Genomic DNA, 18,448 nt, shown 5'->3' on the forward strand with positions numbered 1-18,448 from the left:
TTTAAAATTAAGAAAGGTGTTGGATAGGGTTGTATTCTTTCACCATACTTATTCAATCTGTATGCTGAACAAATCATCTGAGAAGCTGTATGATATGAAAAAAACGTCGCATCAGAATTGGAGGAAGGCTCATTTACAACCTGTGATATGCAGATGATACAACTTTGCTTGTGAGGATGATTTAAAGAATGAAGATCAAAGACCACAGTTATTCATATGGGTTGCACCTCAGTGTAAAGAAAACAAAAATCCTCACCATTGAACCAATAAATAACATAGATATAAATGGAGAAAAGATTGAATTTGTCAGTGACTTCACTTTGCTTCATCTATTTGGATAATAGTGGTATTGACTGGTTTTCCATCAAGGGGTAGTTTGCCTGTGATAGTACAACTATCACAGACAGCATTGTACCATAAGATTGCTCTTGATATCTTCTTTTGGATGATGAATGTGACGCCATTCCTCTTCAATCTGTCATTCTCAGCATAGCAAACCATGATATTGTCAGATTCATAATGGACAATACCTGTCCATTTCAGCTCACTAATGCCTAGGATATTGATGCTTATACGTTCCATTTAATCTCTAACAATTTCCAAGTATCCTAGGTTCATACTTGGTACATTCCATATTCTGATTATTAATGGATTTTTTACAGCTGTTTCTCTTCATTTTGAGTTGTGCCCCACCAGGAAATGAAGGTCCCGTGGGCTTTACTCCATGTGTGTCATCATGGTCAACTCTACTTTTAGGAGGAAGCTCTATTCTAGTAGCATTTTGAGTGCCTTCCAATCTGTGGGGCTCATCTTCTGGCACTAAATCTGGAAGTGTTCCACTGTTGTTCATAACTTTTTCAGTGACTAAATATTAAGAAGTAGATTGTCTCTCCTTCTTCCAAGTCTGGCTCCATTTGGAATCTCATCTGAAACCTGTCCTCCATAGGTGAAACTGCCAGTATTTAAAATACCCATAGCAAAGCTTCCAGAATCACAGCAACACACAAGCCACCTCAATATTACAAATTGACAGATGAGTGTTGGAATTGAAAACTACAGCAATCAAATTCCAAGTTGACTATTAATCCCACAAATTCTTCAGGAATGAACTATTATATTAGTTCATCTTCACCATCAAAGCACCACAACCAACTGAGGTGCTAGCTCAGGGCAAAGGTAATATAGAACCAGTGGTTGAAGAATGAGTTCTAAACACCAGATACAGAAATGAGGACTGTAACTATTGTGATTATTTTTCCTTGCTTTTCTTTTTATATATGTAAATGTGTGGTAAGGACATCATGCTTGGTAAACAGAGGGTCAGCCACAAAAAAAGGAAGACCATAAATGAGATGGATTGACCCAGTCTCTGCAACAATGGGCTCAAACATACGAATGATTGTGAAGCCCAGGAACGAGCAGAATTTTGTTATGCTATGCATAGGGTCACCATAAATTAGAATTGACTAGATGGAACCTAACGTCTGCAATATGCATGTACTTCTCACTGGTTAGGTTCCAAAGACCAGGTCATTACACAAACATAAATGTTATGTGAATATGGAGGATGGTCACATCAGATCACAAAATGGAGGATGTCTATACTATTACACAACTGCCAAATACATCATTACATAACTGCAAAATTGTTCTTTGTTGTTAGATGCTGTAGCATTGGTTCTGAAACACAGAGACCCTATGCACAACAGAGCAATCTCAAAATTGCCCATTGCTGCTCCCACTGTAATAATCCATCTCTGAGGGGGATCATCCTGTTTTTGCTGACCCTCCATTTTATCAAATTCAGTGTCCTTATCCAGGAACTGGTCATTCCTGATAACATGTTTTAAGCCATTCTGGTTTCTAAGTAACATACCGACTACACTTCCTACAACTCAGGTTTATTAGTTCTGGCAGCTCATGATAATTTCTAATATTCTACTTCAACACCATAACTCAAATGCATCTTTTCTTCTAAGGTCCTCCTTATTTACTGTGCAACTCTCACATAAATATGAGGTGAATGAAAATACCCTAGATTGAGTCAAGTGAACTTTAGTCCTCAAACTGACTTCTCTTGAATGCTTTAAAAAGGTCTTGTGCAGGACATTTATCCAATGCAATATGTTGTTTGATTTCTTGCCAGCTGTTTCCATGAATGTTCATTGCAGATCCAAGTAAAATGAAGTATTTGAGGACTTCACTCTATTCTCCACTTATCTTGATATTATTTATTGGTCCAGTTGTGAGGATTTTTGTTTTCTTTATATTGAGTTGCAGTTCACACTGAAAACTATAGTTTTTGATCTTCATTAGTAATTACATTAAGTACTCTTTGATTCAAGCACGCAAGGTTGTATGAGCTACATATCACAGGTTGTTACTGAGGCTATCTCCAATCCTGATGCCATGTTTTCTTCATATAATCCACACTTGCAGATTATTTCTCATTTACTTATTGAGTATCAGTACTGTAAAAGGATATAATCCTAGAACATACCTTTCCTGATTTTAACAAAGTATCCTTTGTTTTGTTCTAACGATTGCCTCTTGGTCTATGTATACACTCCTTATGAGCACAATGAAGTGTCCTGGAACAGTCGTTCTTAGCAATGTTATCTATAGTTTGTCATGATCCAAACAGTTGAAAGCCTTTGTATACTTAATAAAGTGCAAGTAAACATCTATTTCCTATGCTCTGCTTTTATCCAATATACATCTGACATCAGCAATGATATCACTAGTTTCATGTCCTCTTGTGACTCTGGATTGAATTCATGGCAGTTCCCTGTTGATGTACTGTTGTGATTATTCTTGAATTACATATATTTTTAAATTTCACTTATATGTGACATTAATGATGTTGCTCAATGATTTCTGCATTCTGTTGGGTCAACTCTCTTTGGAACGTGCACCAATATTGCTTGGACTTCTTCCTTCAATATCATTGGTTTTTGATTGTATGTTACATCTTGAAATGTTACACATGAACTGTTTCTTTTTGGTACAGAGACTATGTATTACTTCCATCTTCTTTTGATAATTTCTGCATCATTCAATATTTTCTTCATAGAATCCTTTAATATTGCAAGGTGAGGCTTGAATTTTTTCTTCATTTCTTTCATCATCAGAAATCCTGAGAGTGCTATTCCCTTTTGATTTTCTAACTCCAGGTCTTTGCACTATTCATTATATTACTTTACTTTGTCTTCTTGAGCTGCCTTTGAAATTTTATGTTAGACTCTTTGACTTCCTCATTTATTCCATTTACTTTAGGTTATGCTTAAGAGTACTCTATGCTTAAGAGTAATTTTCAGTCTCAAATGACATCCATTTAAATCTTTGTTTCATTCCTGTGATCTTAATGAACTTTTACTTTTTACTTGATAATGTTCTTGTTGTCATCCCATAACTCTCTGGTCTTCTATCATTAATGTCTAATGAACCAAATCTGTTTTGCAATAGTCTTTAAATTCAGATGAGATGTATTCAAGGTCATATTTTGGCTCTGATGAATTTTCTTTAATTTTCTTCAGCTTCAGCCAGAACTATATGTGGTATATGAGCAATTGATCATGATATCCACAGTCTCTCACTGGCCTTGTTTAGGCTGATGATATTGTCTTTTTCCACCATCTTTTCCCACAGATGTAATCTATTTGATTCTCGTGTATTTTATCTGGTGTGGTCAGTGTGGATAGTCAGCTTTTATGTTGTTGAAATAAGGTATTTTCAATGAAAAAGTAATTGATCTTGAAAATTCTATCATGCAAATTCCAGTATAATTTCTATTACCAATGCGATAGTTTCCAAATACTGATCCTTCTTCTTTGTTTCCAATCCTCACATTTCAATCACCAGTAATTATCAGTGCATCTTGATCAATTAAATGTTTGATCAATTAAAGACTGAAGAAATTGGTAGAACTGATCAATTTCATCATCATTTGTTTTAGTGGTTTGTGAACAAATTTGGTCTTCCTTTTAGGCCTGTGGATATTATCCTAATATAGACAGTATGACACTTTAAGATAAATCTTTAAATGTTGCTTCCAATGATAAATGTGACACATTCATCTTCGACTTGTGTTCCTTATATAGTAAACCATAAAATGGTAAGATTATAATGGCCAATATCTTTCCATTTCAGTTGACTGTTGGCTAGGATATAACTCTTAATGTGTTTCATTTCATTTTTGAAAACTTCCAATTTTCTTAGATTCATACTTCATACATTCCATGTATTGATTATTACTGGTTGTTTGCAGATGTATTTTCTCATTTTGAGTTGTGCCCACTCAGAAAATAAAGGTCCTGAAAACTTTACTTTATTCTTGTCATTGTAGTTATTTCTACTTTGAGGAGGCAGTTTTCCTCTGTTGTATTTTGAGTGATTTCTACCCTGAAAAGCTCATCTTCTGGTACTATATCTGGCAAAACGCCACTGTTTTTCATAAGATTGTCATTCAGATATGATCCAGTACTCATTAATGTGTCTTAGCCTGGAAGCTCTGGTAAAGCCTGTCTATCATGATTGATCCTACTGGTATATCAAATACTAATGGTATAAATTCCAACATCACAGCAGCACTCAAGTCACCTCAGTATGACAAACTGACAGATGGATGGTGAAACTGCCAAATTCCATCACTGAATAATTGCCAAACCACTGGGAATCATGGCCTAAATCAAACTGATACTTAACTTGAAGATTTGGGATTTTTTTTTTTTTTTTTTTTTACTACCCACAGCTCTGATCCAGCAGCCTGCCCTGGTATGCTGACTTGGGGGTTTATCAACCCCTGCATCCATGTGAATCAGTAGAAGCCTCCAAACTGAAATTTGACGCAGAGATTTGGGACTTAATCAATTTGCACACCTGCATGAGCCATGTCCTTGAAACCAATCTTTTTATACATACATATCCTCAGAGAAGGACATTATTCTTGCTAAAGTGGAGGGTCAGAGAAAAGAGAAAGACCCCCAATAAGATGGACTGGCACAGTGGTGGCAGAAATGGGCTCAAGCATGACAACAATTGTGAGGTTCGCAGAAGACCAGGCAGTGTTTCTATCTGTTGTATATGGGGATGCTACAAGTCAAAGCCAAATCAATGGTATCTAACAAAAACAACATATAGATATTATATACTTCAGTGATTGCACTTCTGTCTAGAACCCAGCCTAACTTCCTACTATCAGTAACTGCTGATATTCATATAATCAACCATAAAATCTGTGTGCACTCCCTCAAACTTTATATTTTCTATTAACAACTATGTTTTTATTAACTGAGCATGCTTACTAAAATTCTTGCCATTTATCTATATCCATTTTTTTTCAATATAAAAATGTTGTGGAGGAAAAACAATAGGCCTCAAGCCTTATATTAACGTAAGGTAACTTTTATTCTATTTTATATACAACCAGCTTCTCTTAGTTTTCATATGCTGCTGTTAAGACAGCCAAATACTGAGTAATTGATATTGACTATAGGAACACTTATCTTTTGAACAATTTAAGGCTAATGCATAATAGTCTCAGAATTATTGTTCTAAATTTGACCCTTTTAGAAACCCTCCTTTATATTGAGAATCCCCAAATCTGACCCTGAGTCATGACAAATGCTTAACTGTCTAAAGGTTCAGAGAAGTACTATAATTTAAATTGAGTTTAAGGTTAAGGCTACATGTTATGGTTGTTAGGTACATTCTAGTCAATTATGACTCATAGTGATCCCTTGTCACAGAGTAGAACTGCCCACAAGATTTTCTTGGCTGTCTAGTTCTTTCTCTCCTATACCTACTTTATCATTTGTTTTCAGTTAGCAGGAATCTCTTTTAGGATTCAAAAAGTGGGATATTATATCCTTCCATTCTCACTTCACTATAGCAGAATAAATTGAAGTTTGAAAATAACTTTTATACTTAAAGTTTATGTGATGGGATACATGCACCAGACATAGGTTGTTTAAAAACAACTAAACCTTTAAGGTCAGATTCCTAGTTTTTATTGCCTCTAAGGAGTGGAGGTTTTGACAACAGAAGCAATAGGAAAACAAAATAAGATTCAGACTTCTATGATTGAATGGATTGTAAGAATGATCACACCCATTTTCACGTTAAAATAATATTTTCATAATATACTGAATATTATTATCATCCAATTTATTTGTCTTAGAACCAGCTAACAGTTTTTTCATGCCTGTTTTGGTTGTTGTTCTTGTTGTTGTTGAGTGCCGTTGGTCAGTTCCAATCCATAGTGACCTTGTATATGGTTTCCAAGGAGCAGCTTGTAAGCTTGAACTGCAAACCTTGTGGTTCAGACCAACTTTACAGTTGAACATATTAACCCACAGCACCACACCAGGTCAGAATTAAAATATAAGGATTTAACTTATTGTCTTTATGGTAGGAACAATGGGGAGGAAAAATATACTTACTAGCCTGTAATTTTCCAGTAAAACTAAGAAAAAATAATACCTACTGATAAATGATAGTGAATATGTCTTTAAATTAAAATTTTAGCATCATTTTATAACATAGGAATGTTTTATATCTTTAGTAGTCATTACAGAGTTAGCACTGATGTGAGGGAATTTGTAGAAAATTAATGCACATTTTAAACAACAAAGGCGATACATATGAAAATAAATGCTGCTTTTTCTCTCTCCCTACACATGTGTAACTTACTGTTTTAATATAATTTGTACTCTTGGAGGGAGACAATATTTCAACAACCAATACCTATAATAGCCTGGAGATTTAGCCCTCACCTTTTAAAATGTATGTGTTATAAATATCTTTGGCTGGGTTAAGCTTATTAATTGTGACTATTTGCATTTTGCATTTGTTTGTGTATTCATTGATGAAAAGTCTTCTATTCAAAGTAGTGAATTCAAAGTACAAAATTTCCATTAAAAATTGCAGTTAATCAGGACATGAATAAAGTATATAAAACTGTCACATGTTTAAGACAATATGAAATATTCTAATTGAAAGTATCATCTCATTGGTGAAATACTTTTGCTCTGTTCTATTATATTCTTATATAACTCTTCTTCAGCACATAAAATATTAAGGGATAAAACGCCCAAAAACTTCAGATGCATCAGAAAATAAGTTCAAAATATTCTTATACATAGTGATTATTAAAACTCTCTTATGCAAAATATTTGAAAGTAGTGGTAGCAGTGCTTTTGAAAAATCAACTAATTCAAGGCTGCAAAATTGTCTTTTGTTCAGCTAAAATACTTTTTAAAAACTTAATTCAGAATTAATTAGGCAAAGACAGCAAAAAAAGTGAGGAAAAGAGATATCAAGTATCACCATTGTCACACATAAACTGAAAAATTTCACAAAAACAGATGTATCTGAAAAAAAAAGATACATATGTTGAACACCTTTAAAATCCATAATTAAATAATATAATACTGGGTTTTAATTAGTAGGTGGCATTAGGATCCATTTGAGGGTCATGGTATAAAGATCTATGGGGATAAACCAAAAGCAGTTTGAATAATCAATGAACTTACCTAGATGTTTCAATATTTCACAACAGAAAACTTAATTCAGTGATTTCATATAACAACATAATTTTTAATTAAAAATAAATTCAGACATAACAATTAGGATATCTTACCTGTTTTTTGTGGCCCAATCACAAGGAATTTTGGTAAATGGTCACAAGTTTTTTCTCTGGACCAGATGTCTTTGTGCCGTTTGTCATCACATGGATTCTACAAGAAGATAGAATAACTAACTTTGTTATGTGGTGAATGTCTGCCTCTGTCCTTAAAACTTGTTCAAAAGCAAAATCAATTTCTTGCTTCGTATCTTAGAGTTAGCAGTTAGGTCCCGTGATTTTCAAATATTTTCCTTATGAAATTTTGGATGCTTTTTTTTTTTCTTCAAGACTGGAGCTCAGTATCAAGTTGGTCCTCCTCTCATCTGCTATTATTTGGTGGGTTCTAATTACTGAGACTCTGCATTTTATGTTTTATGTCTTTATACTAGATGACTTGGATTAGATTCACTTGGCCTCAGATGTCTATAATAAGGTGTAATCATTGTTGTTTTCATTTTTTCCCCTTGAGAATGGAATACCTTCTCTGAAATCTGTGTTTGACTAGTTTTTTCTTTTCACACAATGTGCTGTTCTCCATTGACTCATCTTTGAATGCGCTCCATTCACCATAACTCAATTACAACCATAAACTAATAGCATCTAAATCATTATTTCTAGTCACTTTCTCTTTCTTGAGAGTTAGACTTCTATTTTAAAATTTTTATGTGTCATAGCCACAGAGATGCAGTGAGGAATTTTCAAACCAAACATTGTTGTTGTTGTTGTTAAGTACCGTGGAGTTGGTTCCAACTCATAGTGAGGCTGTAACTCTTTATGGGAGCAAAGAGCGTCATCTTTCTCCTACAGAACGGCTAGTAAGTTTGAACTGTTGACCTTGAGGTTAGCAGCCCGATTTATAACCACTATGCTACCAGAGCTCCTTAAACCCAATATTTTTGTTGTTGTTGTTGTTAAGTGCTGTTGAGTCGGTTCTGACCCATAGCGACCCTGAACAGGGTTTCCAAGTCTGTAAATCTTTAAAGGAACAAAAAGCCTCATCTTTCTCCCGCGGAGCAGCTGGTAGTTTCGAACTGCTGACCTTGTGGTTCGCAGCCCTATTCGTAACCACTATGCTACCAGAGCTCCTTTAAATCCAATATAGGCAATGTATAATATATATATATTCATTGTTGTTGTTGTAATGTGCCGTGGAGTCAGTTCTGACTCATAGCGACCCTGTACAGGGTTTCAGAGGCTGTAAATCTTTATGGGAGCAGAATGCCTCATCTTTCTCCTGCGGAACAGCTGGTAGTTTCGAACTGTTGACCTTGCGGTTCACAGCCCGATTCGTAACCGCTACACTACCAGAGATCCTTATTAGCTCAATTTTATTGCCATCTTAATTTTGTCATCCTGTTTCATTGTCTATAGCATTCCATTTGGGTGACTATATAATTTATCACTCAAGGCAGAACACTTGAAAAATGAAAAAGCCCTTAAAAAGAAAATGAAAGAGTGGGGCTTGATGGCAGATTTGGAGAGGTGCCATACAGACCTCCTCCAGTAATAACACAGAATACTAGATGAAGCACTTTCAGGGGATGGTCCTGGATCTCTGAACTACGTTTAAAGGTATAGTTAGAAGTATCAAAGCCTTACTGCTAGTGGGATTTGTAGCAGAAGCAAGAAAAGTGGTATTTTCTGATTTGTGACTGCCAGCAAGTCTCAGCGCAGCCATTTTGAGTGGGACAAAGCATATACAAGATCAAGAGAGCACTCCCATCACAGAGGTCAGATTGATCATCAGCGATAAAGGTGCAAACATTTTTTTCCCTTTCACTTATCCTTCTCTCACTGTGAACCACCACTCTGGTGACTATAGGGGTGTCTAAGCAACTGGGCACCCCTCCCCACTTAGTGTTTTCCTACACATATGCATGTATCTGCTCAGCAAATGACACTGGGCCCAGAATCAAGATGGAGGACGAGTCAACAGGAGCAGCTTAAAATGGGAGAACCTTCAAAAACAGCTCTGGCCAGCACTGGGCTGGTTCTCACTAGAAGAAACACCTGTATAGGCTTGAAGATAGATGAGAAAGACAAAAATGGAAAAATGATAAAAACTAATTCTTGAGTGACATCATAAGGAGTAACCATAACATCTTGAAATTTCTCAGGTGGCCTGGAAGGCAAGAAGCAGAAAAAGGGGCATTAAAGTCCTATTCATATTTTGCTATATTTTTGTGTGTATGTGTGCCAATTATAGATTTTAGTGCCCAATCTTTTTATGCCCTCCCCCATTTTACCTTGGGGAGTTTTATCTCTGCCTGCATTACTAAAGAATAGGCAACAATTGTAGTCAGGTAGCAAGCTACAATCTCATCCCATAAAATCCTACCATCTGGGCAAGCATCAATGGTTGGTTGTTAAGTGCCATCGAGTCGGTTCTGACCCATAGTGACCCTGTATAGGGTTTCCAAGAAGCAGCTGGTGAGCTTGAACTTCTGACCTTGCAATTCAAATGGCTTTTCAGTCTGGCACATTAACCCACAGAGTCACACCAGGACTCCATAGCAACTGCTATATACTAGAGTAGCTTAAATAGTCAACAATTGATAAAATGACTCTGAGTTAAGTAATAAGAGAAGTGAAAAGGGAATTCCCTCTCCTCATCACATCTACCAGGAGGCCATAAAAAAGCTTAATAATAAACCAACATATATATCTAACTATTGAAAATGTATCTAATTATTGATAATGGCCTAAAAGCAACAGAAAATCTCAGCTCATGTCCAGAAACAAGATAGAGTAGCTGAAACGAGTGAGTTGAAGGTAGACTTAGAATTCCCATTGAAAGGAGGGCAGGCTTTGGAACTGCCTGATAAGGAATTCAGGACAATGATATGCAGGTGCATCCAAATGGTCCACAGAAAAATAAGGAATAAACCAGGACAGTGCTACAGGAACAATAAAATAAGACATAAATAGCAAGGAAACAATTCCAGACCTGCAAAAAGAGATCCAAAAGATTAATAATAAAATATCAGAAATGGACAATACAATGAAAGGGCAAAGGAGTCAAATTGAAGAAATGGACACCAGAACCAGTTAACTTGAAGACAAATCTATCAATATTGTTAAGGTAGAAAAGCAAGCAGAAAAAAGAATTTAAAAAAAAAAAACAAAAAAAAACAAAAAACTAGGGAAAGTCTAAGATTCATGTGAGACAACATGAAGAGGAATAACCTGGTGGTCATTGGAATCCCAGAACAGAAAGAATCCCAGAAGTCCACAGAGGAGATAGTTGAAGAGCTGCTGGAGGAAAATATCTCTAACATTCTAAAAGATGAGAAGATAAGTATTCAAGAAGCTCAAAGAACCCCAGGAAGGATAGACCCCAAAAGAAAATCACCAAGACATATCATAATCAAGCTCTACAAAATCAAAGACAAGGTTGTTGTTGTTGTTGTTGTTGTTGTTGTTATGCTCTGTGGAGTTAGTTGTGACTCATAGCAACCCTGTACAGGGTTTCCAAGATTATAAATCTTTACAGGAACAGAAAGCCTCACCTTTTTCCTATGGAAAACTGCTGACTGTAAAGTTAGCAGCCTAATTCGTAACCACTATGCTACCAGAGCTCTTTCGAGACAAGGAGAGAATCCTAAAATCATCTAGGGAAAAGAGAAGTGCCAATTACAAAGGCAAGCAAATCATATTTAGCTCTGATCACTCAGCAGAAACCAGTCAGGCAAGAAGGCAATGGGGAGACATATATAAAACAGAAAGAAAGAAAGAGAGAGAGATAGAGAGAAAGAAAGAAAGAAAGAAAAACAAAACAAAAACAAAACAAAAATAACTGCCAACCAAGAATCATCTACACAGCAAATAGGATGGTGCATTCAAACAATTCCAGGATAAACAGAAGTTAAATGACTTTGTCAAAGCCAGCATAGCATTGCAAAACATCCTAAAAGGAGTTCTTTGGACTGAGAACCAATAAGAACAGAAAACAGCCAGGGATTGACATACTTGGCAATACCACTCAGAACTCATTTGACAGATGGAAGAGCCCAGAACAGAAAAAAAAAACAAAAAAAAAAAAACTGAAAGAATGAATTTAGAGGATCTGGGAGGTCTGTGTCTCATTGAAACAACTACAGTGCAAAAGAAAGGTGAAAAAAGCAACAAAGACTGAGGTGATGAAGAGGTTAGGTAAATTACTGAATAAAATAGCCTGTTTTAAATGAAGAAAAAGTTAATAGAATGTAGGGTAACCTCAAAGAAAATTAATACTCACACTGTATTAAGAAAATGAAAATCCAGGAAGAACATGAAAATAAAAGAACTATGTACTCAGTCTAGGAAGGCACACAGAACAAAGAAACCAGAAAGAACACTAAAAAACAAACATAACAACAGCAATTAATTCATACTTTCCAATAATTACACTGAATATTGATGGATTAATAACACCAGTTAAGAGACAGAGAGTGGCAGAATGGATAAGAAACTAAGATCCTTCAATATGCTGTCTGTAAGAGACACACCTTACACACAAAGACAAAAAAAATGATTAAAAGTTAAAAAATGGAAAAAATGTATACAAAGCTAATTGCAATAAAAAACGAGCAGGAGTGGTGATAGTAATCTCTGTTAAAATTAACTTTAAGGCAAAAACCAGCATAAGACTTAAAGAAGGACATGATTAAAGGGTCAACTAAAAAAGATGACATAACTCTAGTAAATATCTACACTCCTAATGAAAGAGCTCCCAAATATATAAAGAAAACCTAATAGAAATGAAAAAAGAAGTAGATAAATCTGCAATAATAGTGGGAGATTTTAATACAAGACTTTCGAAATAGGTTAGAACAACCAGAAAGAAACTTGACAAAGACACAGAGGAACTTGTTGCAGACCGTGTCGACTATACAGGCCGCAGGCTCTGAGGGAAAAATTCTGGCTACTGGCAGTCATAACAAATTGTTTTTCATCTTAGTGTTCAGTTATGCTTTTTATTTAACTCCAAACATGAGCCCTTAATATCCACAGAAAAATGTAATATTTTCCTAAAGCCGAGTCTGTAAAGGTTGCAAGGTCAAGCCTTTCTCCAAAGGATTAACTGAAAATAGCTTAGCTACTTCCCGGTTCTTTGTTCTATAGACAAAAAAAAACATCCTCCCTAATCCTTTTCCAGGTGCAGCCCATTCACCTGGGCGTCTCGTGTCTTCCTGCAAACCTGGCTTAGGAAGCCAAAACAGCGGGCTCCGCCCAAGCCTTTTGTCCTTCCCTTTCACCTTCTCTCAACTGAGCTCAGGGGCTATAGATATGTTAATTGAGCCTGAGAAACCTAGTTGCGGGCTTGGGATTCGAACCAGCGACATATGATGTAAAGTTACCTGAATGTCTGGAAAATTACTGATATTAGCTGTACCTTGTCTTAGTCCCTCCCAGCTTGGTATGAAGCGCTTCCCCTAAATAAAACCGAGACGCAGGCCAGCCCAGGTGTGCATTACAAGTTGGATGGCATGCAGTAAAGATTGCAGGGCAGTGAGTTGCTGCCTGCAGAGGCCACGATGCCTGTAGTCCCAAGTCTGCCCACCAGTGATGCATCCACCCTGGTTTCGAGGTGCCTCATTGTCCCCCTCCTTCTGTCTCTCTATGTATTCTTTCGCTATCCTTATCGCCGCTGGATCTCCCCTCCTCGTGAACCAAACACTCATCAACAACACAACTATATCGAGGACAGTCCCCAACAGGAACTAAACAATGCAATCAACCTACTGGACCTCAAAGATGTATACAGAGCATTCAACCCAACAATAGTACAATACACATTATTTTCCAGTGCACATGGAACATTCTCCAGAATAGACCATGTGTTAGGCCACAAAACAGTCTTCCATGAATTTATGAACATCAAAATACTACAAAGTATCTTCTCTGACTGCAATTCTAAACAATTATTAATCAACACAATGAAGACCAAGGAAATAAAGTCAAATACATGGAAATTGAATAACACCCTGCTTAAAAGCTACTGGGTAGTAGAACAAATAAAACATAAATTCACAAAATTCCTAGAAACAACGGTCTTTGGAACTCAGCAAAAACAGTGTTAAGAGTACAATTTATTGCAATAGATGCACACATCTAAAAAGGATAAAGAACCCAAATTAACACATTAACACAACATCTCCCACAATTAGAAACAAACCAGCAAAGGAAACCTACAGTAACCAGAAGAAAAGAAACAATAAAGATTAGAGCAGAAATAAATGAGATAGAAAACAGAAAAACTATATAAAAAAATCAATAGAACAGGAAGATAGTTCTTCAAAAAGATTAATAAAATTGACAAACCATTGGCAAACTTAACCAAAAAAAAGAGGGAGAAGACACAAATAACATGCATAAGAAACCACATGGGTGATGTTAAAATAGAGCCAATGGGAAAAAAAAAAAAGGATAATAACAGAATACTATGAAGAGTTATACTCCAACAAATTTAAAAATCTAGAAGAGGTGGATATATTTTTAGAAAAACATGATCTATTTAAACTTACACAGAGTGAAATAGAAAACTTGAAAAGACCTATAACAAAAGAATAAATCTGATAGGGTTATCAAAGAACTCCCAAACAATAAACAAGTCCAGGTCCAGATGGCTTCACTGGTAAGTTTTATCAAACATTAAGAGAAGAGCTGTCACCAATTCTACTCAGATTATTTCAGAATATAAAAAAGTATGGAAAACTTCCTAACATATGTTATGAAGCAAACATAACCCTCATTATAAAACTAGGGAAGGACATCATTAAGAATAAAAATTATAGACCAATACCCCTCATGAACATATATGCAAAGATTCTCAATAAAATCCTAGCCAACAGAATTCAACAATGCATCAAAAAAATAATAATACACCAGGACCAAGTACGACTCATATCAGGGATGCAATGATAGTTCGGTATTAGAAAAACAATCAATATAATCCACCATATTAAAAAAATATATTAAAAATAAGGAAAAGAACCACATGATCATATTGATTGATGCAGAGAAGGCATTTGGCAAAATCCAACATCCATTCCTGATTAAAAAAAAACTCAACAAAGTAGGAATTGAAGGGAAATTCCTCAACATAATTAAGAGCAATATAAAAAACCGACAGCCAACATCACTCTCAATGGAGAGAAACTGAAAGTTTTCCCTCTGTGAACAGGAACCAGACAAGGATGCCCTTTATCATCACTCCCATTCAATATTGTGTTGGAAGTCTTTGCCAGAGTTATAAAGCAAGATACAGAAATTAAAGACATCCAAATGGGCAAAGCAGAAATAAAACTCTTTCTATTAGCAGATGATATGATACTATATATAGAAAACCCAAAGATTCAGCAATAAAACCCAAACAAACAACTAGAACTCATTGGAAGATTCAGCAAAGTGGTAGGATACAGAATCTACATACAAAAATCAGTCAGATTCCTTCTATACTAATAATGACAGTGCTGAAAAGGAAATTAGGAAATCAATAGCATTTACAATAGCCATGCAAAGGATGAAATATTTAGGAATAAATCTAAAGAGAGAAACAAAGACAGTAAATCTTTACAGAAGCAGAAAGCCTCATCTTTCTCTCACGGAACAGCTGGTAGTTTCGAACTGCTGACTTTCCGGTTCGCAGCCCGATTCGTAACCACTATGCTACCAGAGCCATTAGGGAGGTGCAAATTAAAAAAAACAAAAACAAAAACAAAAAACCAACTATGTGATATCATCTCACACCAGCAATAACAGTGATGTTAAAAAAAGCAGAGGACAATAAATGCTGGCGAGGATGTGGAGATACTGGGACTCTCTTACATTGCTGATGAGAATATAGTTCAACCACTCAGTAAAACAGTATGGTGCTTCCTCAGAAAGTTGGAATTAGAAATACCTTATGATCCAGAAATTATTCATCTTGGTTTATATACACAAGAAATATGAACCAGAACAAGAGTAGATCTATCCACAGCAATGCTTATCGCAACACTATTCACAATAGCAAAAAGATGGAGACAGCTTAAGTGCCCATCAAATTAGCAATGGATATACAAATTTTGGTACATTCACACAATGGAATGCTATGCTACCTTCAATAATAACAATGGTGCTGCAAACCACCGCATACATGAATGAATCTTCAGGACATTAATTATGCTAAGTGAAATTAGTCTGTCACAAAAGGACAAATATTACATAATCATTATTGTAAAAGCTTAAGAAAATATAACCATACTAAATAAAAGAAGGAAAAAAAAATTGTTGGTTATCAGGGTTGAGAAGGAGGGGACAGTAGAATACAGGTTAAGGGATAGTCACATCATAGCTCAGATGTTGGGGAAGGCAACATACAAGGAAGGGGAGGGCAATAAGCAAGAAGGGGTATGGTATGGAAGAACGAAGTAGATAGGGGAACACTTAGGTAGGTTTGAATGGGCTAAATGGGACAGAGGTAAATAGCGATATATGCTCAACCTTGAAACAACAGGGATGGAAGCATAGTCTGAATATGTAAAAGAGGGGAAATAATGTTAAAATGCTTCAGTGTTTTATGAATATCAATTTCCCTTGCCTCCTATTGTAAAATAGACACTTGTGTGGGTTAGAAAGGAAACATGATTACTTATAAGCCTCTCTTCAGTTTATAATGGATTAGAATACCTAAAAGGGGTTCTAGACCTTGCCCAGTGAAATTGGCTCCATGGAACCTTTGTTCTCCCATGTCAACTATTACTCAATTCACAATAAAAGCTTTTTAAAAGACATAGAAAAAATATTACAATAAAAATTAAAAAAAGAAAATGATGTCTTTTTTAGATATTCAAGTAATTCAATATTTTAATAGTGATTATATAAATATTAAAGAAACTTATAGTAAATAAACATTTGTGGATCTTTGATCAGTTCTTTAGCCATATATTTCTCTAATATCATATGACTAAAATATTTCTGAAGATTGTTTTCAGTATGATCTTATTGTGCTTCAAGTTTTCATAAAATTGCCTATCATCCTTTCGGTTACATTTCATAGTTGACAATTTTGTAAATGTTGACATTTTAAACTATTCTTTTCTATAGGCTACTATATTTTTAACTAGGGAAATATTTCTTTGTTGAGATAGGTTCAGAATAAGTGCTTTTAAGACATTATTTTCTATTTTAATTTTTTCCATATTGAAATGTCTAAATCTTAGAAATATAATGTTATTGCAGTTATCATTAATTTAATATCTTTCTTTGAGAAACAGTTTTCAAATAAGGGTCATAATTATGAGTATTTTGACAATTTTGATAAATATAGTGCTGTCATGACAATGTGTCTTAATATCATTCTTTTCCCTTACAGAATGTGATGCTGCAAGATAATGCACTGAATTGTAAGCTCTGTTTGAAATGCAAGGTCGGCAGTTCAAATTCACCAGCTGCTCCTTGGAAACTCTTTACAAGGTCGCTATGTGTTGGAACACACTGGATGGCACATAACAATAACAACAACACTGTATAGATTTGATATGGTAGCAAAGATGTAAGCATTCATGGGCTCATTCTTCCAAGTATCCTCTAATCAGGACTAGTAACAGAGAAGAGCTCCAAGACCCAGTAACAGCACTAATCTAACATTTAGTGATTACATTGGGCATGTTTCTCCTGAAAAAGGCAGTGATTCATCCTGATTAGTGTTGAAATTAAGAATCTCTTGTAAAGGAGTCTAAGATTGCTTTCCAGTTGACTGGCAAATTATCTATTCCCTCCTTATACTCAGGAGGTTGGCATTCAGTGGTTGATAGATACAGGGAATCCATCAAAGACTTACTTCAAGGATGGACAATTTTCTGTATGTTTAACTCTGCCCTTTTAGATAAAGTCAAAGTTAGATTTTACATGAGATTCTACCCTTGCTCAGCTCTTTCTTCTCTATCCTGCTTCACTTTCTCCTTGAAAAGTTTTTCCAGAGACAGTTTTCTCAATAAATCATTTGCAACTGAATCTCTAGCTTAGATTATGATTGTATAGAATCATATTATGCCAGTGACCATCCACATTATGACATGGGTGTATCGATTTGATCCAAATGCATTTTCCATCCCTAATTTCATGAGGAAATTCTAGCACATAATACCCACATCTCATATGTCAGTTTGCCGTATTGTGGTGGCTTGTGTGTTGTTATGAGAATGTTATACACTGCTAGTATATTAAATACTAGTAGTATCACCTTTTGAAGACAAGTTTCAGCTGAGCTTCAAACTAAGAAAGATAAAGAAGGAGAAGCAAACTACTTCTGAAAGTTTAATTACTGAAAATCTTATGAATAGCATTGGTACATTGCCAGGTATAGTACCAGAAAATGAAAACATTATGACTAGCACTAGAATATTGTCAGATATAGTGCCAGAAAATGACTCTCTGGTTGGAATGCACTCAAAATGTGTCCTCTAAGTAGAGTTGACTGTGTTGATGCATATGGAGTAAAGTCTTAGGACCTCCATATGCTGATTGGGTACAACTCAAAGTAAGAGAAACAGCTGTAAACATCCCTTAATAATCTAAGCATGGAATGTACAAATAATCGATCTAGAAAATTGTAAGGTGTCAAAAATGAAATAGAAGGCATAGAAATTGATATCCTAGGCATTAGTGAGCTGAAGTGGATTGGTACTGGCCATTTTGAATTGACAATCATATAGTTTATGATGCCAGGAACAACAATATCAATATCAAAAAGAACATTTCAAGATCTATTGTGAAGTAAAATGTCAGTGATAGAAAAATATTCATACACCTATAAGGAAGACAGAGTTCTGTTGTGGTGCTATGGGTTAATGTTCTGGA

At 35.4% G+C, this 18,448-nt stretch overlaps 1 protein-coding gene across 1 annotated transcript in view; it reads right to left on the reverse strand.

Annotated features, from left to right (window-relative positions):
- Nucleotides 1-18,448, reverse strand: part of NDST4 (N-deacetylase/N-sulfotransferase (heparan glucosaminyl) 4) — a 600,446-nt gene that overhangs the window by 56,122 nt on the left and 525,876 nt on the right. Inside the window, exon 8 of the mRNA XM_006872252.1 lies at nt 7,640-7,736. Within this exon, the coding sequence (XP_006872314.1) occupies nt 7,640-7,736 (97 nt within the window). The remainder of the gene's footprint in view (nt 1-7,639; nt 7,737-18,448) is intronic.

This window comes from Chrysochloris asiatica, unplaced genomic scaffold (genome assembly GCF_000296735.1).
Source record: "Chrysochloris asiatica unplaced genomic scaffold, ChrAsi1.0 scaffold00188, whole genome shotgun sequence".
NCBI lineage: Eukaryota > Metazoa > Chordata > Mammalia > Afrosoricida > Chrysochloridae > Chrysochloris > Chrysochloris asiatica.